This window comes from Microcaecilia unicolor, chromosome 7, assembly GCF_901765095.1.
Source record: "Microcaecilia unicolor chromosome 7, aMicUni1.1, whole genome shotgun sequence".
NCBI lineage: Eukaryota > Metazoa > Chordata > Amphibia > Gymnophiona > Siphonopidae > Microcaecilia > Microcaecilia unicolor.
In genome coordinates this window covers 98,347,399-98,374,071 of record NC_044037.1, presented here as the reverse complement: position 1 = coordinate 98,374,071, position 26,673 = coordinate 98,347,399, and the positions used below count along the sequence as shown (strand labels likewise).

The 26,673-nt window shown below is 45.5% G+C and overlaps 1 protein-coding gene and 1 long non-coding RNA gene across 2 annotated transcripts in view; one reads left to right on the top strand and one right to left on the bottom strand.

Annotated features, from left to right (window-relative positions):
• The window catches only part of ATXN2L (ataxin 2 like), a 446,514-nt gene that overhangs the window by 349,204 nt on the left and 70,637 nt on the right, over positions 1-26,673 (top strand). Inside the window, exons 15-19 of the mRNA XM_030209208.1 lie at positions 23,422-23,491; positions 23,572-23,715; positions 23,791-23,866; positions 24,167-24,357; positions 24,442-24,571. Of these exons, the coding sequence (XP_030065068.1) occupies positions 23,422-23,491; positions 23,572-23,715; positions 23,791-23,866; positions 24,167-24,357; positions 24,442-24,571 (611 nt within the window). The remainder of the gene's footprint in view (positions 1-23,421; positions 23,492-23,571; positions 23,716-23,790; positions 23,867-24,166; positions 24,358-24,441; positions 24,572-26,673) is intronic.
• Positions 507-8,812, bottom strand: LOC115473974. The gene is made up of 3 exons (XR_003942790.1): positions 8,728-8,812; positions 4,034-4,038; positions 507-555 (listed from the first exon to the last, which is right to left on the bottom strand). It is a non-coding gene; the product is annotated as an uncharacterized LOC115473974 (long non-coding RNA).

Below are 26,673 nucleotides of genomic sequence, written 5' to 3'. Positions count from 1 at the left end.
TGGGGGCTGCCGTGGACGTCACCCAATCGTGAGAACAATCAGCCTGCTGTCCTTGGAGAATACCTGCTACAGGTATGTATCTTTCCTATATCCACCAGCCATCCAGCTATCTACATGCCTAATGATAGAATCTCTATCTACAATGGCCATCCTAATTCTTTCCTCCTGGGCAGAATAACCTGGAGAAACATCCTTGGTGTAAGAGGATATTGCTTCCCCTGGAGGGCAGGTCCTGGCTACATTTCCTGTCTCTCCACATTGATGCTGTCCTTTCAGAAGACCTTTCTCCTCCATGGCAGCTGTCAGCAGGCCACCAACTTCAGGCCTTCCTGCAGGTATGAACTCGGCTGATCGTGGAAGGGCCCTTCCCTGGACACAGCACTCCCAGAAGCAGACTCCAAAAATATGCTTAAAACCGCTTTATTCCATCAGCAAGGCCAAGACGTTTCCTCTTCCAGACACAGTCCTTGGTTACAACACACTCCTTGTTCCTTCCCCCCGCCGGCCACAGTTTCTGGATACAGTTTAAATCATTCACTGCTTCCCCAGCATGGCCTGATTCCTGGACACAGTTTTAAATCACTCACTGTTGAGATCACGTGATGCACGGCTAGAGTGAGGTTGTCGTGCGGAGCTCCCTCCTTACCTGCAGTTATTTGAGCCTTATAACGTGCCCGGAGGGTTCCTATTCAACCGGATCCTACCCACGAGTGGGGCAAGGGTAACGGCAGCTTTTGTGCTATTTGGAAAGCAACCAAGAGCGATAGATGTCGACATAATCGGGAAAGAAGGAAGGGGCGCGAACCCGAGTGCCGGAGCAAAAGATGGCGGGTGCAGGCAGCGGAAGCCCTCCGACTGTGAGCTCCGCATGGGCCGCAGAGGTAGCAGCGGAGGTTTCCTCTGTTAGAGGTGTCTGGGACTTAAAATTGTAGAAGATTGCGGATCAACTTCAGGGGATCAACGAAAAGCTGGGCGGTATACAATCCGAGTTTGCCCTGTATAAGCAACGGTTGTTGGATGTCGAGTACTCGGTCCAGCAACAGCAGAGTGCGGGCAAGGCTTTGCGGCAGAAAGTAGACCGACTCGAGGCAAAGCTGGAGGACCTCGAGAATAGGGCTCGGCGAAGCAACGTTCGGATGGTGAGACTGCCGGAAACGGTCAAAGATGGTGACTTGAGATCCTTTTTGGAATCCTGGCTCCCCACAGCTCTCAAATTAAAACCAGAAATGGGCCCGCTGCGAGTGGAGCAAGCCCATAGTTTGGGACCCAGGCGGAAGGAAGATTTCGCGTCCCAGAGTGGTGATATTTAAAGTTTTGAATTTCGCACACAAGCCAGACATATTTCAAGTGCTTAGGAAGTTAGGGTAGTTGAAATATGAAAATTTGGTAATGCACTGCTTTCAGGACTTTTCCAGTGCGGTGTCTTTGCAACGCAAAGCATTTCGAGATGTCTGCCAGCTTTTGTTTTCGAGGAAGATACAATTTGCTTTGCTGTACCCTGCACGTTTGAAGATCTGGCATCAGGGGTCCCAGCAGTTCTTCACTAAGGCGGAAGAGGCGATGAAGTTTGTGCAACAGGATTTAGCTGCTGAGGGGCCAGCATGAAGATTTTATTTCTGAAGGAAGGTGGAACTTGAGAAGAGTCTGGGTGGGCCTGGACTGTTATGCCCCTGGGGTGATGCCGGGGCAGGGTGGTCCATTGTGTATTTCTCATGTATTCCTTTTGGACTGTGTGGGGCCTTTAGTACTAGCACGAAAAGTTGGTATGTTTAGGTTAGTGGGGAGGGACTGGGATATAGGGTGTTTTCTGTGTTGGGTTTAGCAGGGAATTGTAAAGATGAGGTTTGGAGGGTTTATATGTTGGAGTACTAGCTTGCTGTGTTTGAGTATGGAAATGTGTGGGGAATATGTATGAGTCGAAATCAAAAGGCGTTTGAGTGTGGGTGTATGTAGTTCATCTCAAAAGGGGGAGAGGGAGCTCGCGTGGTCTGGCTCTATTGGGGCTACGAGGGGTTTGGCATGGAGTGGGTTGGGGATGAGGGGAGGGGGGGCTGAGGAATTGTCCGGGAAAAGGGATGTAACTGGACCGGATGGCAGGGGGGGGGAGGGTGCCCAAGGGCTGGGGGGCATTCTCTCGGGTTTCTGAGATGGGTTAGTTGCATAAGTAGAATACAAGAGCATTGGATATATGGGTTCACTTAAAATTCTCTCATGGAACGTAGGGGGGGGTCTCCTCACCCATCAAACGTACTAAGGTACTGCAAGCGTTACAAAGGCAGAGGGCTGATGTGGCTTTCCTGCAAGAGACGCATCTGTCCTCGAGGGAGCACGCGAAATTCAAAAGAGGTTGGGTGGGATCTTTGGTGGAGGCCCCCGTGGCAGGGAGGAAGGTAGGGGTGTTGATTCTTTTTCGCAAAGGGATCCCACTCCAGCTTAAATCGGTTAAGGCCGACCCTGACGGGAGATGGGTTCAGGCGGAGGTAGAGATTGCGGGTCGCCCTTTGGTGCTTTGTAATGTATATGTCCCCAATGTCTTCAGTGGCAGTTTTTTTCAGGCTTTGATTAGGAGACTGGCTCCGTATGCAGGGAGGGAGTTGATCTTAGGAGGAGATTTTAATCTAGTGTTTGATTCCCTCATGGATCGCTCTAGTCTGAGTGCCCAGAGTTCGGGGGGAGGTGGCAGGGCTTTATCGTCGTCGTGTAAAGCTCTGGAACTAGTAGATGTTTGGAGAGTGCTACATTCATCTGAGAAGGATTATACCCATCTTTCACAGGCACATGGCTCTCAGTTCCGCATTGATTATTTGTTTGCTTCTCGTTCTCTATTTTCTCAGGTGCAGATGGCAGAGATTGTGCCTTACGCGGTATCTGGTCATGCCTTGATCTGGCTGCTTTTGACTAACAAAGTGAGAGGCCCGCATAGCCGGATGTGGCGATACCCCTTGGAGTTTGTGTCGCGTCTCTCGCGCTTGACGCGCTCTCGAGGACCTTGGCATACCTTCAGGCTTCTTCCCCGGGAGCGCGGGGGTTGTGAGTCCATAGGCCACTACCGTGGAGCGGTAGTGGCAGGCAAAATCACCCTCCAGGTAGAGAGGAAACAAGACTGGACCGGGACTCCGGACTGGAGTTCTACACCGGAACACTCGGAACTGGAACGCACCGGACGGGTGCGCACTGGAGTGGGGCCCGCTGGACTGGACACACTGGAGTGGCCCCACTGGACTGGAACATGCATGAGTGAAACCCGCTTGGCTGGAACACAGCCTCTGAAGGTGGCTAGCGAGGACGGCTAGCTGAGGAGAACACAATCTCTGGAGGTGGCTAGCAAGGACGGCTAGCTGCAGAGGACACAATCTCTGGAGGTGGCTAGCAAGGACGGCTAGCTGCAGAGGACACAATCTTGGGAGGTGGCTAGCAAGGACGGCTAGCTGAAGACAACACAGTCTCTGGAGGTGGCTAGCAAGGACGGCTAGCTGCAGAGGACACAATCTTGGGAGGTGGCTAGCAAGGACGGCTAGCTGAAGACAACACAGTCTCTGGAGGTGGCTAGCAAGGACGGCTAGCTGCAGAGGACACAATCTTTGGAGGTGGCTAGCAAGGACGGCTAGCTGGAGGAACACAGTCTCTGCAGGTGGCTAGCAAGGACGACTAGCTGAAGGAACACAGTCTCTGAAGGTGGCTAGCAAGGACGGCTAGCTGAAGGAACACAGTCTCGGAAGGTGGCTAGCAAGGACGGCTAGCTGAAGGAACACAGTCTCGGAAGGTGGCTAGCAAGGACGGCTAGCTGAAGGAACAGTCTCTGAAGGTGGCTAGCAAGGACGGCTAGCTGAAGGAACACAGTCTCTGAAGGTGGCTAGCAAGGGCGGCTAGCTGAAGAGGACACAGTCTCTGGAGGTGGCTAGCAAGGATGGCTAGCTGAAGAGGATACAGTCTCTGGAGTTGGCTAGCAAGGGCGGCTAGTCTAACACTAGGAACAAACACAGTCTTGGGAGAGTGGCTAGCAAGGGCGGCTAGTCTAACACTAGGAACAAACACAGTCTTGGGAGAGTGGCTAGCAAGGGCGGCTAGTCTAACACTAGGAACAACGCAGAGAACTAGCAGAGCTATGCACAGGCTACAAGCCAGACGGTGCCTAAGCTAACTAGTCATGCACTGGAAACAAACACAGAGAACTAGCAAAGCTATACACAGGCTACAAGCCAGACGGTGCCTAAGCTACTAGTCATGCAATGGAAACAAACACAGAGAACTAGCAAAGCTATACACAGGCTACAAGCCAGACGGTGCCTAAGCTACTAGTCATGCACTGGAAACAAACACAGAGTACTAGCAAAGCTATGCACAGGCTACAAGCCACACGGTGCCTAAGCTAGCTAGTCTAAACAAACATAGAACACTAGCAAAGCTATACACAGGCTACAAGCCACACGGTGCCTAAGCTACTAGTCATGCACTGGAAACAAACACAGAGAACTAGCAGAGCTATGCACAGGCTACAAGCCACACGGTGCCTAAGCTATCTAGTCTAAACAAACATAGAACACTAGCAAAGCTATACACAGGCTACAAGCCACACGGTGCCTAAGCTAGCTAGTCTAAACAAACATAGAAACTCACACAGAGCAAACACTGAAACTGTGTACAGAGCACTCTATACACCAGGACCTTTAGATGAGATGCAAAGGCCAGGACTGTAGTCTCCAAGTGATTAATAAAGCCCTTCAACACCAGAGCCACAGCTGCAGCAATTACCTTGCAACCAAACAGAGGCTTGACACACAGAGCAGTCATCCCATAGGAAGGAACAGCGGGAGCCATCTTGGATACTGGCAGAGAGGAAGAGGCGGCAGCCATCTTGGAAGAGGCATAGCCCACACAGGTGAGGTTCAGTAGGGCAATCAGCACACAGAGCCAGAGAGAACCTAAGACAGACACAGAGACAAGCAGAAGCCAGCACAGACACTGACTCCCAGAAACAGGGTAAGTCTGAGGGTTGTCACGGCCACGGACGGGACAGTTTGTGCGGGATCCGGGAGCACAAGCCTATTTGGCAGATAGATGGGATGATTATGTGTATCATAATGGAGCTCATGTGGATCAACCAGCCCTTTTTTGGGAAATAGCAAAGGCCGTGCTAAGAGGGGACATTATCTCCTATTCAGCGAAAACGCGGAAGGCGAGGGATGGGGAAATAGTTTGTTTAGGAGCATTAGTACAGAGGTTGAGGAAAGTCTATGGCTGTTCCCCTACTCCTAGGTGTAGGGAGGCACTGTTGGAGGCACAAAAAGAGCTGAATGAATTGTTACATCAAAGAGCGGTTAAGACCCAGACATACTATAAGTATTGCTTGTTTCATTATGGTAATAAGGCTGGGCGGTTGTTGGCCAGGATGCTTCATAGAAGGGGGGGGTCAATCGCCTGTTACATGTGAAGGCCAAGGACGGTCAGATGATGCGTGAGGACGGGGATATTGCAGATACTTTTGGTCAGTTTTATAAAGCACTGTATGCGTCTGATCCGGACGTGGAATTGAATAGTGACATGTATCTGGATAATTTAGATTTGCCCCAGATTTCTGCTGGTCAATGGGAAAGATTGAATGTGCCCTTTACTGAAGGTGATTTAATGTTGGCCCTGCAACAGTGTGCTTATCATAAGACCCCTGGACCAGATGGTTATAGGGTAGAGTTTTAGAAACAGTTTTTTGATCGGATCAAAACGCCGTTAATATCCCTATTTAATTCAATGGTGGTTACCCAATCGATCCCAGACACTTTTAAAGTGGCCCGGATTGTTGTGATTCCCAAAGAGGGGAAGAATGTAGTGGAGCCGGGATCTTATAAGCCAATTTCTCTTCTCAATGTTGACGCGAAGTTGTATGCTAAAGTTCTGGCCAACTGGTTAGCAATGGTACTCCCATCATTGGTAGATGTGTCCCAAGCGGGATTTGTGAAGGGGCGGACAGCAGTTAAAAATATAAGATCTATTTTGGCTTCGTTGGAGGTTGTGGCCCAGAAACGTCTCTCGTCGCTTTTGGTTAGGCGTTTGACAGGGTGAACTGGTCATACATGTTTGCAGTGTTAAGGCATTATGGTTTTGAGAAGTTCTTCATAGAGGCTATTCAAGTCTTATACTTGGAACCGCGAGCGTACGTGTGGGTGAATGGAGAGTGTTCAGAGTCTTTTCAAATTCATAGAGGGACTAGGCAGGGTTGCCCCCTATCCCCTCTTTTGTTTGTTTTGACCCTGGATCCCCTTATTCGTGAAATCAAGCTTCATCCTGAGATCAAAGGTGTACCAGTTGGGGGCTCGGAGTTTCTCCTTTCGGCTTTTGCAGATGATTTGCTGGTTCACCTTACAGAGCCACATGCTTCTTTGTCTGCTCTCCTGGAACATTTTTGGGAATTTGGAGACTTTGCGGGGTTTCTGCTTAATTACTCTAAATCGCTTGCACTGTCTTCTGGAGATAGAATTCGGCAGGAGTGGGGTTTGGAGTTCCCTCTTGGCTGGGCGCAGGGATCTTTTAGATATTTGGGCCTATATTTATCTATGCGGGTCTCTGAGCTGTATCAATTGAACGTCTCTAGATTGTTGAAGGCTACAACGGAGAGGCTGCGAGCTTGGATTGCTTTGCCCCTGTCACTTAGTGGGCAGATCCAGTTGTTTAGAATGGTGGAAATCCTGAGATGGGTATACTTGATGCAAATGCTGCCATTTTATCTTGGCAAGAGAGATCTGAATTTGCTTAGAGGTGCGATCAGACGTTTCTGTTGGGGAGGTAAGAAAGCTAAGCTTCCGTTGAATATGTTGCAGGGGCCATGGGGTGATGGTGGCCTTGGTCTACCAGATTTGAGGCGATACAATTGGGCCTGTCTTTTGCACTATTTTGGAGACTGGGTTTTGGCGCGAGACGATTACACCTGTAGACAATTGGAAAGTCAGTTCTATGCGCCCTTTCACTTTTACTTTTTATTACAAGCCCCCAGTAAGTTGCTCCCGGTTGCGCTGCGTAATAGCATATTATTGACCCCTATGCGGAATCTTTGGAGAGAGATGATGCGGATGTTTGGGTTGAGCAGGTGGGTGTCGGATATCCTCCCCATTCGGGGGAATTTGTCGTTTCAGCCAGGCTTGGAGAATGAGGTTTTTCGGATGTGGGCGTGGCAAGGCATAACCAGGCTAGAGCATGTGTTAAGTTTACAAGGTTCATTGCTGAATCTGGGAGTCCTTGACGTGGGCTTTGATATGGGGGGTATCTTTGCCTATACTCAGCTGAAGCACTATGTCGATTCATCGGATAGAGTGGCGTTGGGGTCAAGACATCGTCATCTCTTAAGACAGTTTTTCCATTCGGTGCTGGGGGAGCGTCTCGCCATTTCTGGCTTACATAAGGCGTTGGGGAGGTATTGGGCTCGTAAAGATCAGGGCCTGATTCAACAGAGGTGTTCAGGAGATTTGTCGAGGCCACATCTCTCCTTGGACTTTGATGTTTTGGTATCCAGAATACCTAGCCTTATGGAAATGCAAGGCTACGAGAATGTCAATATCGGATTCTACATAGGGCTTATCTTACAAAGGCCCAGATCTTTAAGATGGGAGGGGTATCCACGCCCTTGTGTGGCAAATGTGGGAGGGTTCCGGGGTCTTTCTTTCACTGTTTGTGGGGGTGTTGCAAGGTGAGATATTTTTGGAATTCTATTGTTCAGTATCTGGAATCAATTTTGGGATCGAGGGTCGTGTGCTCCCCGATGGGGATATTGTTGGATAAACATGAACTCTTTATTTTACAAGGTGGAGCGGCCCGCCAGTTGATTTGGAAAGCTTGTCTGGTAGGCAAAAGACTCATAATGAGTCAGTGGGTGGTGGAGTCCCCTCCGGACTTTTGGCACTGGAGGAATAAATTGCACGAGTTCATATAATTTGAAAGGAGGGGTGTAGGAGGCTTCCTCAGGCGGCAGAAGCAGTTTCTGGAAATTTGGGGGCCATATATTCAAAGCTTATCTGCCAAAGGGAGAAGTTTGGTGGTAAATTCACTTTAGGCATAATGTAGAGTGTAGGCCATTCCTGTCGCAATTTATTCGGAGTTCGGACATTTCCTCAGAGGGGGTAGTGGGGGGGGGGGGGGTTTAGATATGCTAGTAGTCGTCCCTTTTTGTTGTTGACTATTATCTAAAATGTGAGGGTTTTGAAATACCTGAGACAGGGGGAGGGGCTGTGAGGATGGGTGGGGGGGGGGAGTAAAAACTTGTAAAAGAAACAAAATTGTTTTTTGAGGTTAAGACAACTGTTTGGATGTTATACAGATGCAAGTATGTTCATGTTGTTTGTTTCTGTTTGTGTGAACCTTTAGAAGTTTTCTTATTGGCAAAGTGTTTACATTGCAGCGTTCACATTAAAAAGGTGGAAACATAGTATTCAGGAAGATAATACAAAGGGAAACGGAAGACATCTTTGTGAATTAGGTGGTGACTAGCTAGCTTGCCAAGTTGTCTGGGGCAGAGGCGCTGAATTTTCGTGTAGGGCTACAAGAAACAAGGCCCTTTTTGATATATATTGTTGGTTTGTATTTTGCCTCATGTAGAATGATTTTATTTGGCCTGTTGTAGATTTTTGTCTTAAGTTTGCAATGCTAATAAACAGATTTAAACATAAATCACTCACTGTTTCACCAGCCTGGCAGTGTTCTGAACACAGTTTGTCACTTACTGTTTCCCCAGCGTGGCACCACTTCTGGTCACAGTTTAAATTACTCACTGCTTCCTAGCATGGCATGACTTCTGGACACAGTTCAAATCACTCACTGCTTCCCCAGCATGGCATGACTTGTTTAAATCACTCACTGCCTCCCCAGCACGTCATGACTTCTGGTCACAGTTCAAATCACTCACTGCTTCCCCAGCTTGGCATGACTTCTGGACATAGTTCAAGTCACTACCTGTTTCACCAGCCAGATCTGACTTCTCGCCACACCTGAAATCATTTACTGCTTTACAGCACGGCACCTCTCTCCCCCTTGAGTGGAACAGCTGCTTAACTTTTCCTCCAGCTTTCCCCAGCCTTGAAGAAGGTTTGTTATGAAGCCTTTCAACTTCTTCCCTTGTACCTGAGCTAGAGCAGCAATCTCCATGGGCTCACTTCCCCAGGCATCTTGGGCTTCGATCTCCTCTCCGACCTCTTTCTCCACCTCCCATTCCATGGGCTCCTCTCCCTTTATGGGCCCCTGCTGGTGCTCTCCACCCTGATTATTCCTCAGCCAATCCCCCTCCTCTCCCTCGGGATCCTGAGACTTGTAGTTCCCTTGCTGCTCTCTTTGCTTGCCCTCAGGGCTTTGCAGGGGTTCTTGGGCACTGTAATCCTGCTCCCTTCTCCGGCTCTTGGGAAACCTATGCCTCCATGGGGGCGTGGTTTCCCAACCCCTATGATCCTGGGCCGTAGTTGGAATCCTGGGTATGAAACCTACCCATCTTGCTCCTCTCCCGGATCCCTTCTTCCCTGACCCTCAGGGGTTCCTCATACAGCACAGAGGTTGCCAGACTGGAGGTGGGTCTTTTCTATGTTCCTGTAGGCCTCCTCTATGAACTTCTTTGCCTCAGCTCCTCCAAGTGAGCTATTCTAGTCTGTAGAGATCGGACACATTCCCTGAGTGCTAGGAGCTCTTTGCACCAAGTACTCATGTACAACTTCTCACTAACTGGGAGATAATCAAATATTTTTTTATTTCTTTATTGCATTTGTATCCCACATTCCCCCACCTATTTGCAGGCTCAATGTGGCTTACATAGATTTGTTAATATTGTCATTTCAGATATCAAATACAGTTAGTAATGTGTAGCAATTAAGGAAGGGAAGAAAGAAGGAAGAGATTGATTAGGGTAGGTATAGAAGGTGGGCGTTCATAATTGAGTGGGTTGGTGAGGTGACTTAGTGAGGCTATAGGTTCTCATTGTAGGCCTTGTTGAAGAAGAATGTCTTCAGAGTTTTTCGAAAGATAGTTGTTTCGTTGATTGCTTTCAAGTCTGTAGATAATGCATTCCATAACTGCATGCTCATGTAAGAGAAGGTAGTGGCATGCATCAGCTTGTATTTAAGTCCTTTGCAGCTGGGGTAGTGCAGGTTGAGAAATTTGCGGGATGATCTTTTGGCGTTTCTGGGAGGTAGGTCTACGAGGTTTAGCATGTAGATTGGGGCGTCTACGTGAATGATTTTGTGTACAATCGTGCAGATCTTGAACGCAATGCATTCCGTAAGTGGGAGCCAGTGAAGTTTCTGTCTTAGGGGTTTTGCACTTTCATATTTAGTTTTTCCAAATATGAGTCAGGCGGCCGTACTTTGGGTAGTTTGGAGTTTTTTGATTGTCTGTTCTTTGCACCCGGTGTACAGTGCATTGCAGTAGTCCAGATCACTTATACCATTGACTGTACCAGGGTACGGAAGATGTATCTCGGGAAGAAAGGTTTTACTCTTTTGAGTTTCCACATGGTGTAGAACATCTTTTTCGTCGTGTTTTTCACTTGGGTATCAAGAGTGAGGTTTCGATCAGTGGTGACTCCAAGAATTTTCAAGTTTTGTGAGACAGGAAGGGAACAGTATGGTGTGGTTATGGTGGAGAAGTTTTTTGTGTTATGTTGTGAGGTGAGTACAAGTCGTGTTTTTTCTGCGCTAAGTTTTAGTTGGAATGCATCTGCCCAAGTGTGCATTATTTGGAGGCTTTGGTTGATCTCCTTGGTGATTTCATTTAGTTCATGTTTGAATGAGATGTAAATTGTGACGTCATCTGCATAAATGTAGGGGTTGAGGTTTTGATTGGCTAGTAGTTTGGCTAGAGGTATCATTAGGTTGAATAATGTTGGTGAGAGAGGGGATCTCTGGGGGGCTCCACACTCAGGTATCCATGGGGGTGATCTGTCTGTGTTCGTTGTTACTTGGTATGATCTTGTGAACCATTTGAGAACTGTGCCTCCTACTCCGAAGTATTCTAGTATATGTATTACTATATCATGGTTAACCATGTCAAAGGCACTGGACATGTCGAATTGCAGGAGGAGGAGGATGTTACCAGTCGCAATTGCCTGTTTGAATGAGTTCATTGCGGATACTAGTACAGTTTCGGTGCTGTGATTTGACCGAAATCCTGATTGAGACTCGTGCAGAATTGAGTGTTTGTTTAGGTATTCAGTAAGTTGTTTCGTCACTATGCCTTCCATGAGTTTGGTCATGAGTGGAATAGATGCTACTGGTCGATAGTTGGTTAGGTCCATTGTACTTTTTTTAGCATCTTTCGGTAGCAGAGTGAGTAGGATGTTTCCTTTATCCGTGGGAAAGAGTCCATTTTGAAGCCTGTAATTTATATGGTTCGTGAGGTCTGTTTTGAATTGTTTGGGTGCGGATCTTATTAGACTGTTAGGGCAGATGTCTAATTTGCATTGTGATTTGGCATATTTTCCGAGCCAGTATGAGATTTCATTTGATGAGAGTGTGTCAAAGTCAGTCCATGATCGATCTGCTGGGCATTCTCTGGGTTTTGGGTCTAGACATTCAAGGATATTTGTGTAATCCGTTGTGTTGGTGGGTATCATGAGTCGGAGTTTTATGATATTTTCATTGAAGTAGTTTTCAAGGTTGGTTGCTGATGGGGTATCTGAGTTGTTGGAGGTGACCTTGGTAGTATTTAGAAGATTGTTTATGAGTGAGAAGAGTTTGTGTGTATCCTTGTAGTTTGGTCCTATTTTGGTTTTGTAATAGGTCCTTTTAGTTTGTCTGATAGTGTATTTGTATTTTCTTTGTGACACTCAGTGCAAAAGACTGGATAGCCCCCATCTCACTGCTGGACTGCTGCCTGCATCATCTTCTTGTGATTTCTTAATTAAGTTGCTCATGGAATGGGAATGTGTAAACTAAAGTCCCCTAATATAAGAGAATGACGCAGGTATTGGGGCAGGACAGAAAAGAGCTGACAGGGACAGAGCCCTTGGGGACAGGGCGTGAACAGAGCCAATGGAGACAGAGCCTGCAGTGACAAAGTTTGTCCCCGCGTCATTCTCTAATGCAGACAACAACGGGTTGATGCTGGAAAAACAAGCAAAGTGCTGGCCAGAACTTGCACAGGGGCTCCTGTACGTTCCTGCTACCAACACATCATCTGAGAAGACATTTTTTTTTATTGTTAGGAGGACTGTGGAAGGACAGTAGAGCTAGACTGAATCTGGAGATTGTTGATGACTTATTCATCCACAGATTAAAAAATAACAGTGCTTCATAGGGCATATTTCTCCCCCGCTAGGGGTATTTTGTACACCTGGACATTTTAACAGGATAAATTAGGGTTCCTTGGGGTAGTAGAAATCAACTGTTGTTGGAGTTGGAAGGGTAGAGGGTGGCAGGGGGTGGGTTATTCAAGTGCTCGTTATTATTTTCTATTTGTGATTTATAGGCAGTTGTACAGAATATTGTTGTGCGTTTTATACTTTAATAAAAAGATTTAAATATAAAATCATGTTTCAAGGCTTGTGCAGATGAGGACAGAGTCCTTGTGGAAGGGACAGAGATGGAGCCCATGGGGATAGATTTTGTTCCTGTGTCATTCTCTACCTAAAATTGCTAGTTATATGATAGGCTATGCTAATATTTAGTTCTACTTTTTTCTTTAATCAGTCACTGTGGTTTGATAGATAACTGAACACAGTGTTTATCAGCTGCCTAAAAGGAAAACTCTTGCAAAAGGTTCTTTGTAAAGGTTTTTTTCTCTAGCTTTGTTACTGAAAATGCTGGCCAGCTGCACAGCACCTTATATCAGGCAAGGTCCACAAACTTGTGTTCTGTCTTCATTTGCTGGTAGGGGAGTGAAAACTATGCATCTAGACTGGTCTGGTAGAAATCAAGATAAAATGTTCTTTCCTGCTAAATTTTTCCTTTTGTCTAAATTAATTACTGTTTATTTTTCCATATACCTATTCCTCAATGCTCTTTTTTCCACTGTATGGTGTAGATTCTTATGTTATTCTCTGTAATTTTTGGCCTAATATCCCGTCCATCAATAGTGTGAGTGGCTTACATCTAATCATAGGTGTTTAGACAACAATATCAGTGTCTGCAATATTTGATAGGACAATGGGGGTGAGGAAGTACAATGAGGATTTGCTCTGTGGTCAGGTCTGTCTAATTAGTTCAAAAAGAAGTCAGGTATAGGCATCTGAAAATAAGAATGTTTCAGATCTGTTTTACATTTTTGAAGAGATAGTTGTAGTCTAAGATTTTACAGGAGTATATTCCAGAGTTCTGGTCCTTGCTCTGAAAAAATTGAGCTCTGTGTGGTGTCTTGTGCTATCTCACTAAAGGAAGGGGCGATGAGTCTCTTTTAATGTGAGGACCTAAGCGCTTTACTGGGCAGTGATGGGTCAGGAGCCTAGAGAGGTAAAGTGCTTCTCCTGCATGATTTAATTTTGAAAACTAGAAGCAGAATTATATATGTAATGCAGTGAGAGATTGGCAGCCGATGGACTGATTTGAGGAGCGGAGTTACATGATCGTACTTGCGATGGCTGGTGGTTAGTTTGATAGCTGTATTCTGAATGACTTGTAACTCTTTGCTGTTCTTAGCCTTGATTCCTTTATATAGTTTCATTACAATAGTCTAGTTGACTGATAAGAGGATGAATAAGAATGTTTAATTCTGGAGGATTTAGTAGTGAACAGATAGGTAGCGCTATACAAATGCTAATAATAATAGAGCAAATCTTATGAAGTTTATAGAAGGATCATTTAATAACTGTAGAAGTCTGTGGAGTGAATGTAAGTGCGGTATCTATAAATACCCCTAGGATACAGTGGTAGACACCATGGGGATGGAAGTAGAACAGGGGCAACAAATAATTTGTTTTGATTTTTTTGTAAAAAGAATACTACTACTACTTTTCATTTCTACAGCCCTATTAGAGGTACACAGTGCTGTACACTTGAACATGAAGAGACAGTCCCTGCTCGACAGAGTTTACAATCTACTTAGGACAGACAAATAGGAGATAAGGGAATTACTAAGGTGGGGATGATAAAATAAGGGTACAAGTGAGTAAGGGTTAGGAGTTAAAAGCAGCATCAAAAAGGTGGGCTTTTATCCTAGATTTGAAGATGGCCAGAGATGGAGCTTGATGTACCGGCTCAGGAAGTCTATTCCAGGCATATGGTGCAGCAAGATAAAAGGAACGGAGTCTGGAATTAGCGGTGGAGGAGAATGTTGCAGATAAGAGAGATTTACCCAGTGAACGGAGTTCCCGGGGAGGGATGTAGGGAGAGAAGAGAGTGGAGAGGTACTGAGGAGCTGCAGAGTGAATGCACTTATAAGTCAATAAGAGGAGTTTGAACTGTATGCGGAAATGGATAGGGAGCCAGTGAAGTGACTTGAGGAGAAGGCTAATAGCATAGCGACACTGGCGGAATATAAGTCGTGCAGCAGAGTTTTGAACAGATAGAAGAGGAGAGAGATGGCTAAGTGGGAGATCTGTGAGAAGCAAGTTGCAATAGTCTAAGCGAGAGGTGATAAGAGTGTGGATAAGGGTTCTGGTAGTGTGCTCCGAAAGGAAAGGGCGAATTTTGGTGATATTATAGAGAAAGGAACGACAGGTTTTAGCAGTCAGCTGAATATGTGCAGAGAAGGAGAGAGAGGAGTCAAAGATGACCCCAAGGTTACGAGCTGATGAAACGGGGAGGATGAGAGTATTATCCACAGAAATAGAGAATTGGGGAAGAGGAGAAGTTGGTTTAGGGGGAAAGATAAGAAGGTCATGTTTGGTTTCAGATGGCGGTGAGACATCCAGGCAGCAATGTCAGACAGGCAGGTTGATACTTTGGCCTGGATTCCTGCTGAGATTTCTGGTGTGGAGAGGTAGATCTGGAAGTCATCAGCGTAAAGATGATACTGAAAACCATTGGATGAGATCAGAGTACCAAGGGAAGAAGTTTAGATGGAGAAAAGAAGAGGTCCCAGGACAGATCCTTGAGGTACACCAACTGACAGTAGGATAGAAGTGGAGGAGGATCCACCAGAGTATACACTAAAAGTACGATGGGACAGATAAGAAAACCAGGAAGGAACAGAACCCTGAAAGCCAAGTGAGGACAGCTTATCAAGGAGTAGGCTGTGATCAACAGTGTCAGAAGCAGCAGATAGATCGAGAAGGATGAGGATAGAATAGAGACCTTTTGGATCTGTCCAGGAACATGTAATTGGAGACTTTAGCAAGCGCTGTTTCAGTTGAATGAAGAGGTCGAAAGCCAGATTGAAGTGGATCAAGAATAGCTTGAGATGAAAGAAAGTCAAGACAACAGTGGTGAACAGCACGTTCAAATATCTTGGATAGGAAAGGGAGGAGGGAGATGGGGCAATAATTGGAAGGACAGGTAGGATCCAATGAAGGTTTTTTGAGGAGTGGTGTGACTACGGCATGTTTGAAGGCATCAGGAACAGTCGCAGTGGAAAGTGAAAGATTGAGGATATGACACATGAAAGGGATGACAGTAGGAGAGATATAGTGTTAAGTAGATGGGTGGGAATAGGATCAGAGGAACAGGTAGGTAGTTTCGAGGAGGAAAGATGTGTAGTTTCCTCAGAAAAGGAGGCAGGGGTTGGAGGGTTGAGAGAATGGACTAAGGGAAGGAGAGGTGGAGAATTTAAGTTTAATCTTGTGAACCTTTATCATGAAAGTACTCAGCCAGAGTCTGGGGAGAAAGTGAAGGGGGAGTTGAAGCTGAAGGCACTTTGAGGAGAGAGTTCAGTGTGGCAAAGAGACGTCGAGGGTTTGAGCCAAGAAAATTTGTCAACTGGATGTAATAGTCCTGTTTGGCAAGTAAAAGAGCAGACTGGAAGGAGGTCAGCAAGAATTTGAAATGTATGAAGTCAGCATGGGCACGGGATTTCCGCCAAAGGCATTCGGCAGAGTGGGCACAGGAACATAGGTAGCGGATTCTAGAGGTCAGCCAAGGCTGGGGTTTGGTATGCCTTACAAAACAGGGAATGGGAGGAGCAAGAGTATCCAGAGTAGAGGAGAGAATAGTATTATTTATTTATTTATTTATTACATTTGTATCCCACATTTTCCCACCTCTTTGCAGGCTCAATGTGGCTTACAATACATCATGGATAGTGGAAATATAATAGAAAAATAGGCATTTAGTGTTACAGAAAATTTTTGGTAACATAATAATAAGACATGATAGTAGTATGACAAGCAGATATTATAAGACATTTCTAACTATGTGTGGAGATTTATGTATATTCACATTGGTTGATCTTTGTGGTAAGCCTTGCTGAAGAGACAGCCTCGTTGACGAATAACATAGTGGTAGAGAAGAGATTTGAAACACTGGAGGACAGAGTAGAAGGGTCAATAGCCTGAAGATTCCTAAATGTATTCCGGTTAAGATTGGTCGGGACTGGGGAGGAGGGTGTTTAACTGTGAAATTTATCAGATGATGGTCAGAGAGGGGAAGAGCTGAGGCACAGATACTGGAGAGTGAGCAGTTTGAGAAGAGGATAAGATCAAGACAGTGGCCATTCTGGTGAGTGGGGGTAGTGGAGCACAGTTGAAGATTGAAAGAGGATGTTAAAGCGAAAAACTGAGAAGCATAAGAGTCAGAGGGATCGTTAGCATGAATGTTAAAATCCTCAAGAATGAGGGAAGGAAATGAAGGTTCAAGAAAGAAGGAAAGCCAGGCGTCAAAGTCAGTGAGAAAGGAAGAAAGGGACTTATCAGGGGGTCGATAAATAACTGCTACTCAGAGAGACAAAGGAGTGAATAGACTGATGGAGTGGACTTCGAAGGAAGAAAAACAGTGAGACTAAGGTGGAAGATGAGGTTGAAATCTACAAGAGTGTGAAAGTAGTAGCCTGACACCACCTCCGTGGCCAACCAGGCGAGGAGTATGGGAGAAAGGATAACCTCCATGGCATAGGGCCACAACTGAAGCAGAGTCTTCAGGGCAAAGCCAAGTGTCAGGGCAAGCAGATGGAGAGTACGAGAGATAGAGGTCATGGATATAGGAAAGTTTGTTATAGACAGAGCTGGCATTCCACAGAGCACACGAGAAAGGCAGGGAAGAAGGGGGGAGGAGAGGAACAGAAATTAGATTGGAGACATCACGGTGTGACCTGCACAAATAGGATGAGAGCTAATGTGGAGGACCAGGATTGGGATTGATGTCCTCAGCGGGGAGCAGGAGAAGGAGTAAGAGCGTACGGAGAAGAGTAGGAAAGGTATGATGACAGCAACAAAGGCGAGATGTACTCAGAAAGTAGATGGATGACTTCCGGTGACGTCACGATCCGCAATGGCGGTCTGAACACGGAGCTCTCGAATACCAGCCCAAATACTAGCTAATTAGCAAAGCAATTGGAGCCCGAAACGAAAGGCGAGAAGAAAGAACGGACAGTGAAAGGCAAGCACTCCCGAAGATGGCAAACCCGAAATCCAAGACGACGGATTTAACCGCCTTCGCATATCGGGAACGCGACCACGCGGCGGACAAGCAGGCAGGAGATCAGCCTAGTCAAGGGGCCTCCCTAAGTCCGCGGCCTACAAGCGATCAGGGCACACACGGAGAAACTCGTGAGAGCGAGTTACCACCAGATAAGTGGGAGCAGCTGAGCACATGGTTGTTGGATATTAAAAAGGACCTCAAAGAGATGCGGCACGATTTCGCGCAATTAAGTGCGGACTTAAGAGAAGAGATCAAAGAACTGGGGAACCGAGTTAATGAGACTGACGCGGGCCTTGAGGAGCATGCAGAAACTCTAACGGGGATAGAGCAGCAAATGGTGGAGCAACAAGCAGATATGAGATTCCTCACCGACAAGGTGGAAGACCTTGAAAATAGAAGCCAGCGATCTAATATCCGGGTGAGAGGCCTGCCGGAGCTACCGGAATTTATCAACTGCGAAAAGGTAGTGCAGGCTATAGTGGCTCATCTGCTCTCCACCCCGGAACGCACAGTGGCACCAGAAACAATCAGACTAGAGCGTGCACATAGGGCACTTGGTCCAAGAAAGACTAATGTGCCTAAAGACATTGTGGCCTGCTTTACAGAGTTCAAAGTTAAAGAGGAAGTCATGCACCAAGCACGGGCAGCTAGCCCTATAACATGGGAGACATACCCTATTGAATTATTTCAAGATCTAGCGGCTACCACCTTGAAAAGGCGAGGAGCATTACGCCCATTAACGGAAAAGCTCCGAGAAGAGGGAATCAAATATAAATGACAACACCCCTTTGCCCTAGTGTTTTACAAAGAGGGCAAGCAACGCTGGGTAGTCATGCTTGAGGAGGCTCAAGAGTTTTTGGGGCAGGACAAGGAAGCACCAGCGACCACATCGCGTCAACCCATTGAACCCCCGAAAAAGAACAAGCAGAAATGGCAGAGAATTTCGCAGGGGCGAGGACGGCTGAGAAGACAAACATCAGATCAACTGCTCGCTGCAGGGAAAGGCCCATGAAGGAGCACCGCACTTTGAAATTAAGCCTCTGCTCATAAAGACTTGCCACATTTAAGAACTGGGACAATCAGAACTTTGTCTGCAAACGGCTAAGGGCCAGAACGTCTGAGTGGGCTGGTATCGAAGAGGGGAACGGAAGTCCACACTTTTTGTTAGTATGCCCTCAAGAGAGAAGGGGGCATGTTATTCCAGGTTATTGGGAAAAGAGGGAGGGGGTGGGGGGACTGGGACAAGGGGGAGAGGTGGTGGATGTGTAATAGACTGATTGAACGGTATTGGGTGATAAGGTGTTCAAGTGTGTAACATTCAATGTGAGGGGCCTTAACTCGCCTATGAAGCGCCAGTTAGCATTCAAAGAAATGATACGCTTGCGAGCGGATATAGTGCTCCTACAGGAGACGCACCTGAAAAAGTGTCATGAAAAGCTGGTGTGTCATAGGCGATACCCCACAATACTATTCTCATCATGTATAGATAATTCTAAACAGAGAGGGGTATTATTAGCGCTGTCGGGCTCACTTCCCTGGCAGGTTCAACATACTGTAACTGATAAAGAAGGTAGATTCTTGCTGGTATTAATCTCATTATATAATGTTCAGTACACAGTTGTTAATCTGTATGCCCCGAATTCCGGGCAGGGACAGTTCATAGGAAAAGTGGAACAACAATTGCAAAAGCACCAACAAGGTCGACTCCTCTTGGGGGGAGACTTTAATGTCACGATTCACCCCCCGTTAGATAACTCCACAGGCCAAGCTGTATATGCTAAACTAGATAGGAAAGGACTGAAGGGTTTCTTGGCCAGATGGGGATTGACAGATTTATGGAGGGCTAAACATGGACAGGAGAGAGGTTATACATATTACTCCGCTAAATACAGGTCCTATTCTAGAATAGATGGGTGGATGGGAGATGTGATAGTGGCTAATAAAGTGCGTGAGATTTATATCGAACCATGCACCTGGTCAGATCATGCTCCAGTGGTAATAGAACTATATATAGGATTCCGGCAGGTGGGCATGCGATATTGGAGGTTAAATGAGGCAATCCTAATGGATATCAAAAATATCCCAGTGATAGAAAAATATATTGAGGAATATCTTTAATTTATTGATGTGGGGGATGTCCGCCCAGAATATTTGTGGGAAGGTCTTAAAGCGGTCCTTAGAGGACAATTAATAGCACTGGGAGCACATATAACCAAAACACGAGTTGAACAAGAAGAGAGTATTAGGGCAGAACTACTGAGTTTAGAACAAGCACATAAAAAGAACCCCAAAGACATCAGTGGACAGATAAAAATAAACGAGCTGAGAAATAAACTTAATGCGTTGCAGCTGGCAGAATTGGCCGCCAAACTAAAAATGACACAACAAGAATACTTTGAATTTGGGGATAAGGCGGGCAGACTGCTAGCTTGCAAACTGAAAAAGCTAGCTCAACGTAATTATATAGGGGGTATTCAAACAGCGGCTGGGAATACTGTCACACAGATGGAGCAGATTCAAGAGGCATTTCTGGATTATTATACAAACCTACATGAACCAGAACAAGTCCCAGAGGTAGTTGAAATAGAGCAATACTTACAAGAGGTGGAGCTTCCGCGGGTGGAGAGAGGGGGATCTGAGCAGATGTCTGCCCCCATCTCACTAGAGGAGATAATGTGGGCAATAACGGATATGGCAAGTGGTAAGGCCCCCGGCCCAGATGGATTTCCCACTAGGTTCTACAAGCTGTATAGTAAGCATTTGGCCCCAGTCCTATTGAAAGTGTTTAATGATCTATCTGAGTCTCAGGAACTACCCTATACTTGGAGACTAGCAGCAATAACCCTATTATTAAAACCAGGGAAAAATCCACAGCTTTGTAGCTCATACAATCTCGCTCTTGAATGTAGATTACAAGATATTCACAAAAATATTGGCCTGTAGACTGCAAAAGCAGATACCAGGTATAGTGCATGAGGATCAGGCAGGTTTTATGGCAGGGCGCCAGACATTTGATAATATCAGGTGCCTGATGCACGTTATTCAGCAGGTGACCAGACCTCGGCAGTATTGCTTTCGATTGATGCAGAAAAAGCATTTGATCGAGTGGACTGGTCGTTTCTATTCCAAGTACTGCGGTGGGTAGGGATAGAGGGGAGGTTTCTGAGATGGTTACAGCTACTATATCAAGCCCCACTAGCAACATTAAAAATTAATGGGACTTATACAAGAACATTCAAGCTTCAACGTGGGACTAGACAGGGGTGTGCGATATCTCCACTACTTTTCGCTCTGTCCCTGGAGCCACTAGCCTGCATGCTTAGGAAAGATGGGGAGGTGAAAGGAGTGGTGAGAGAGGGTGGAGAGAACATAAACTTATGCTGTTTGCTGATGATATACTACTTACAATTGTGAAGCCAGAAACATCAATAAAAAGGGCAATAGAACATCTCACACAATATGGGAAATTATCAGGATTTAAACCGAATTTGGAAAAGGCCACCTTTCTGAATCTCACAGTGCCCCCCAAGGAGCTAGCGGCCCTTAGGACAGAGTTTCCCTTTGTGTGGGCGAAGAAGGCTATTAAATATTTGGGTATACAGATAACCTCACAGCTGGAGGGGCTTTATGCAGCTAACTTCCCCCAGAAAGCAGAAGAACTTTTTCAAGAGCTAGATAGATGGGAAGGTCTTAACATATCTTGGCAAGGGCACATACACGCTATCAAGATGCTGCTGCTCCCGAAACTGCTATACTTATTCATGGCAATTCCGATCCCAATTCCCACAAGCTTCTTTACAAAACTCAATCGCAAAATGTTTACATATATCTGGAGGAAACGCCCACCACGAGTAAGGCGATCTATGATGTTTCAAACATGGGAGAGAGGAGGTATGGGAGTCCCTAATTTCTACCTATACTATCAAGCGGCCCAGATTCGTGTCTTGGCAGAGTGGTCCCCCGGGGCATCTAAGAAATGGCTTCACTGGGAGAGAGCATGGTTAGACAGGCGAGAAATAGAAGATATCTTGTGGATAACGAATGAGGAACTGGTGCCCATAATTAAAACAATGCCCCTCGGGTTGAGGCATCCTCTGTGGACTTGGTACCAATTGAGGAGGCGTCTGTTCCCGGAAAGGGGGTATTATCGGCAAACAGCAATATGTTGGGCAAAAGGGTTTTCATTGGGGAGATCGGAGAAGATATTTGAAATATGGGCCCGAGCAGGATTGCGAACATTGGGACAAACATGGAAAGATGGAGAGATGATTTGCTTTGCAGATCTCCAGGAGGAATATGGCCTGATAGAGAGAGATCTTACCTATTATTGCAACCTGCGCAGCTTCCTTAAGAAGAAAGCACAGGATGAATTAGACCTAGCTGAAACAGCTCTAGAATTAGCGATCACTAGAGGAGGAGGCAAAGGAGGGATAATCCGTATATACTTGGCTCTGCTGGGACGGACTGATCCTCAGGTACTATATCAAAAGAGATGGGAAGAGGTATTGCAGACTACTTATCCCGCAGCAGTTTGGAAGGGTAACTATAAATACTTAAGCCATCCATAGCACAAACGGTGAATGAAAATGGTTTCAAGATGTTTTATTGGTGGTATTACACCCCAGACTGACTACAAAAGATGTTCCCGGAAGTATCAGGACAATGCTGGAGGGAATGTGGCCACAGAGGCACATTCTTTCACATCTGGTGGTCATGTGAGAAAATAGAAGGGTACTGGAAAGATGTACTGCAGCTGGTTAATAAAGTTCTACAAAGAAAATACTCACGGAGGGCAGAACATTACCTATTGCATTTTAAACCAGCTGCAATACCCAGCTGGCAACATAGGCTGGCGACTCAATATTTTGTGGCGGCAAGACTTGGATTGGCTCGTGCCTGGAAGCAAGTGCAACCACCATCACTGCAAGTAGCAACTGGGAAAGTTGAGCACCTTTATCAAATGTCAAAGTTAACAGCTATGCACAGAGGGTCCATGCTGGTTTTCACCAAAATATGGACACTTTATGAACAATACAAAGAACAGGCTAACACACCACCGGGGAAGGGAGGGAGGGTTAAAGTTGGGGTTAAGTAAAGCTTGTTGTAGAAATAATATGTAACTGAGCAGCTGAATGTTGGTCATTCTGTATTTGAGAAAACTTTAATAAAATTTATTATAAAAAATAAAAAAAAAGAAAGTAGATGGATGAATAGAAGGAAGGCAATGTTGAAGGTTGAGAGCTGAGAAGAAGGAAGAGGACAAAGAGATGGTGAGATGATGAAAGCAGAGGGTGGGCAATGTGTTCCTGCAGTGTACAGTGGTTTCAGATGGAGAAACAGATTAGGAAGGGACAGTACCAAGAAGAGAAAGTGTACTGGAGCCCATAAGTAGTAATTGGGAGAAAATATAAATACAAAGAGAGAATGCACGTGCGGCACCGAGTGGATTGGAGTGGACCAGGGGGGAGACCCGGAGAAGGTTGTGAGGATATGCAGATGAGCTGCAAGTCCTCCACAGCACCTGAAAGGCAGCCGGTGGGAGAGCTGGGCACCTCTCGGCCAAGGAAAGGCTTACCAGGGGTTAGGCCGAATCCAGCATTCTTCCCCCTGAGAGTCACCTGATCTTAGCCAAGAAGCACCTGGAAGGCCTGGGCACCTGAATAGTCTTTGATTTGCTTGGATTGAGAATAAGTTGCCATTTAGCTTTCCTGTTAATCTTATCTGGAAATCATATAGCAAGTTAGCATTTTGGAAGTCATGGTGGGCAGTATGACTTCTGAATATTTATGTAATCATTACATGGACCCTATGTATCCTAATAGAGGATGAAGATTCAAGGCAGGGTAAGGTGGGTAGTTTCAAAGGAGCAAGAGCAGGAACATGAGTATAACATTTCACATTTCAGGTATATGGTTTTAAAGTTCTGGAATAACTTAAGTTTTGACTTTTTCAGTCAAGTGAAGAAATCAACACTCAATCCCAATGCAAAGGAGTTCAATCCTGCTAAGCCACTTCTGTCTGTGGTAAGTAAACAGGCTAAGAAGCATGACATGTGTTTTTTTTTTTTAATCTGTAGTACTAAACCCTTTGTTTTGTGTTACAGAACAAGGCAACAAGTAGCCCAGCATCTCCCGGCCCAAGAACACATTGTAGCAGTGCCATTCCAATGCTAGCAACTGGACAGAGTGGGATGTACAGTCAGTACATCTCTTACATCCCTCAGATTCACATGAGTCCTGCTGTGCAGGTACACAAGAGTTTTTAAGAAGGGTGAGGGGAGCTGATATGGTAACACATACCAATTGGATTTCTACTGTTTCAGGCTCCACAGATGTATCCATATCCAGTCTCTAATTCTGTACCTGGGCAGCAAGGGAAGTACAGAGGTGCCAAAGGAGGTGAGAGCCTCTCTTCTGTAGGATTCCACTCCTAGAGAATGTGCAGCTTCAGTAAAAGAAGAGAATAAATTCCAATCAGTTGCTCAAGGATATTAGACAAATCTCCCAGAAAAATCAAACTGTGTGAACAACTTTGCCATGATGGGAATGGAAGGCTCTATAGCAAAGTTGTGAACATATTAAAACAGTGGAATATAGATATTCAGTGCTTGTCACAGTAGGATTGGGTCTTTCCCAATATTGCAGGCAAGCATACAACATATCACAGATCTTTCATATTTGAGATTTTTCTCTTCACAGGTTCTCTGCCACCTCAGCGGTCAGACCAGCATCAACCTGCTTCAGCTCCCCCAATCATGCAGGCAGCAGCAGCAGCAGCAGGACCTCCCCTGGTTGCAGCAACACCATATTCATCATATATTTCATACAATCCCCAGCAATTTCCTGGGCAGCCCACCATGATGCAGCCTATGGCTCATTATCCCTCTCAGGTTAGGATAGCTTACTTAAGTACGGCTGGGGAGGGAGTATGCCTATCTACTCCATATATAATTCTATCTTTTGTTTCTTCTCAGCCTGTCTTTGCTCCAATGATCCAGAGTAACCCACGAATGATGGCATCAGGGAGCCATCCACAAGCCATGGTATCCTCTTCTACTCCTCAGTATCCCCCTACAGAGCAACCCACACCCCAAACTCTCTATGGTGAGTAATCCCTATACTATTGCTCTTTTCTTCTTCAGATGCCTGAAATCTTACCTTTTCCAGGGGGTTAAGAAATACCTTGTACAGGATGTGCGAGTTCACATTGTTTTCCGTAAGTGTTTCAAAAATAGGAATGTCTGTTTCCGTTATGTTGCTTCTCACTATTCCAGAACATGTGGGATAGTTGTGTCCATCAACCAGCAGGTGGGGATAGGGAACTGAAAACTGAGCTGAGACATCTCTCTGGCATCCAGTCCAGTTCCCCAGTATTTTCTATCTCCAGTAGGTGGATTGATACACTTTTCAGCCCCTGGTTCTGTTGGTCAGCTGGTCCCCAGTTGAGCTGTGTTGGTGGCTTGAGTCTGCAGAGTCATCAGGAGTGACTTGGATTGGCCACTGTGGGGAAAAGGGATACTGGGCTTGATGGACCTTCAGTCTGACCCAATATGGCAGTTCTTATGGGGCTCATTTGAAAGTACGCCTCATAGTAACCTATGGAACTTTGTAAGTCTAAGTGCTTTGAAAATGAGCCCCATAAGAACATAAGCATTGCCATATTGGGTCAGACTGAAGGTCCATCAAGCCCAATACTTACTTAAAAAGTTACATAGCAACCTATGGAACTTTATAAGTCTAAGTGCTTTGAAAATGAGCCCCAAAGTAACTTTGTAAGTCTAAGTGCTTTGAAAATACCCCTCTATGTGAATTAATATCACTACATTAGCATTTTTTCTTGGAATATAGAACATTTCACACTAGCAAAAGCAGATAAAGCTGACTGCAAGAAAAAAAATATCATGGAAATGTCTGACACTGAGTTCATGTATTCTGATGGCTGAGAGATAATCCTCAGTTCAGAAAAACCTAGAAGCTCCTTGGATCTGTTCTTGTCTGCTCTTTCACCCACCTGGGCTACTTAACAAGTTATCTCTTGCTGGTATATTTTCTTCTGTTAAACGTCTAAGATTCTTTCCCTCACCCCATTTTTTTTTTAATTTAATTTTTTTTATTTTTGTAAGCATGCCCTTCTGCCATCCAAAAAATAGTTGAGCTTGATTTAAACACAGTTTTCCTTATGATGATCGGGTTCAAGAAGTGTGCCTGTGGGTGACATGGACCAGTCTATATCAGACATGGTACCTCAACCTGTACATTGATGTCATAGAGGGCCTGCCATTTTAGGGTCTCAGTTTGGAAGTACTCTGTCTTCATTGGATGTCCATGCAGTGAAGTGTGAATTCAAGCACAGGGAAGAAAGGAGCAGCTTCAGCGGTCCCAGGTTCTGTGTGCCACCAGCAGAATTTGCTAAGTGATGGCCAGTATGAGTTGTTGTTATGTGAGTGTTAGGAGGAGTGGTTGGTTGGTCCCCTATTGCAGCTGTTCTTATTATGTGAGTTTTCGGAGAAGTGGTTGGTTTCTCCTCTATTGTTGAAATATTTTGCATGCCAAAGTGAGCATGTATTTTGCATGCCAAAGTGAGCATGTTAGCACAGTGGGGTGCAACTACGCCCTCTTTCAGGGAATTTTCAAACTGAAAAGAATATACCACAATACGATACAAAGTGGATAATTCCTACTACATTAAGGCTGTGGAAAGCTTTAAAATGGAAATAAAGTAGAGGGAAAAAAACCTCAGTCTGCAATGCTAAATACTTCTTCAAAAACAGCACTCCGCAAATGACAGATTCATCATTGTCCAAAAACCTCCAAAGTAAACATTCAAATTGCTTGTGCAAATGTGCTTATATTTGTAGTTATAATTGAAAATGTTTTAGTTTCTCCGCTTAATTTAGGAAGGAAGACACACTTATCACTGAATCTCTTTCAGGGAATGCCAGTATGTCCTCTTTCATGGAATGTAGAGGTTTTGGGGATGTATTTGTAAGTGGCTTTGAAATTGCTGTATATCTGCTCCCAAGGCTGTGGAGACTTAAGTCCATAACTAGGACAGGATTTCAGAGATGGATGACTGTAGGACTACAGTTTTCTATTTCTGTTGATGGCTCTCTCATTCTCCCTGTCTCCTCAGCTCGAAACCTTGGGGTCATCTTTGACTCTTCTCTCTCCTTCTCTGCTCATATCCAGCAGATTGCCAAGACCTG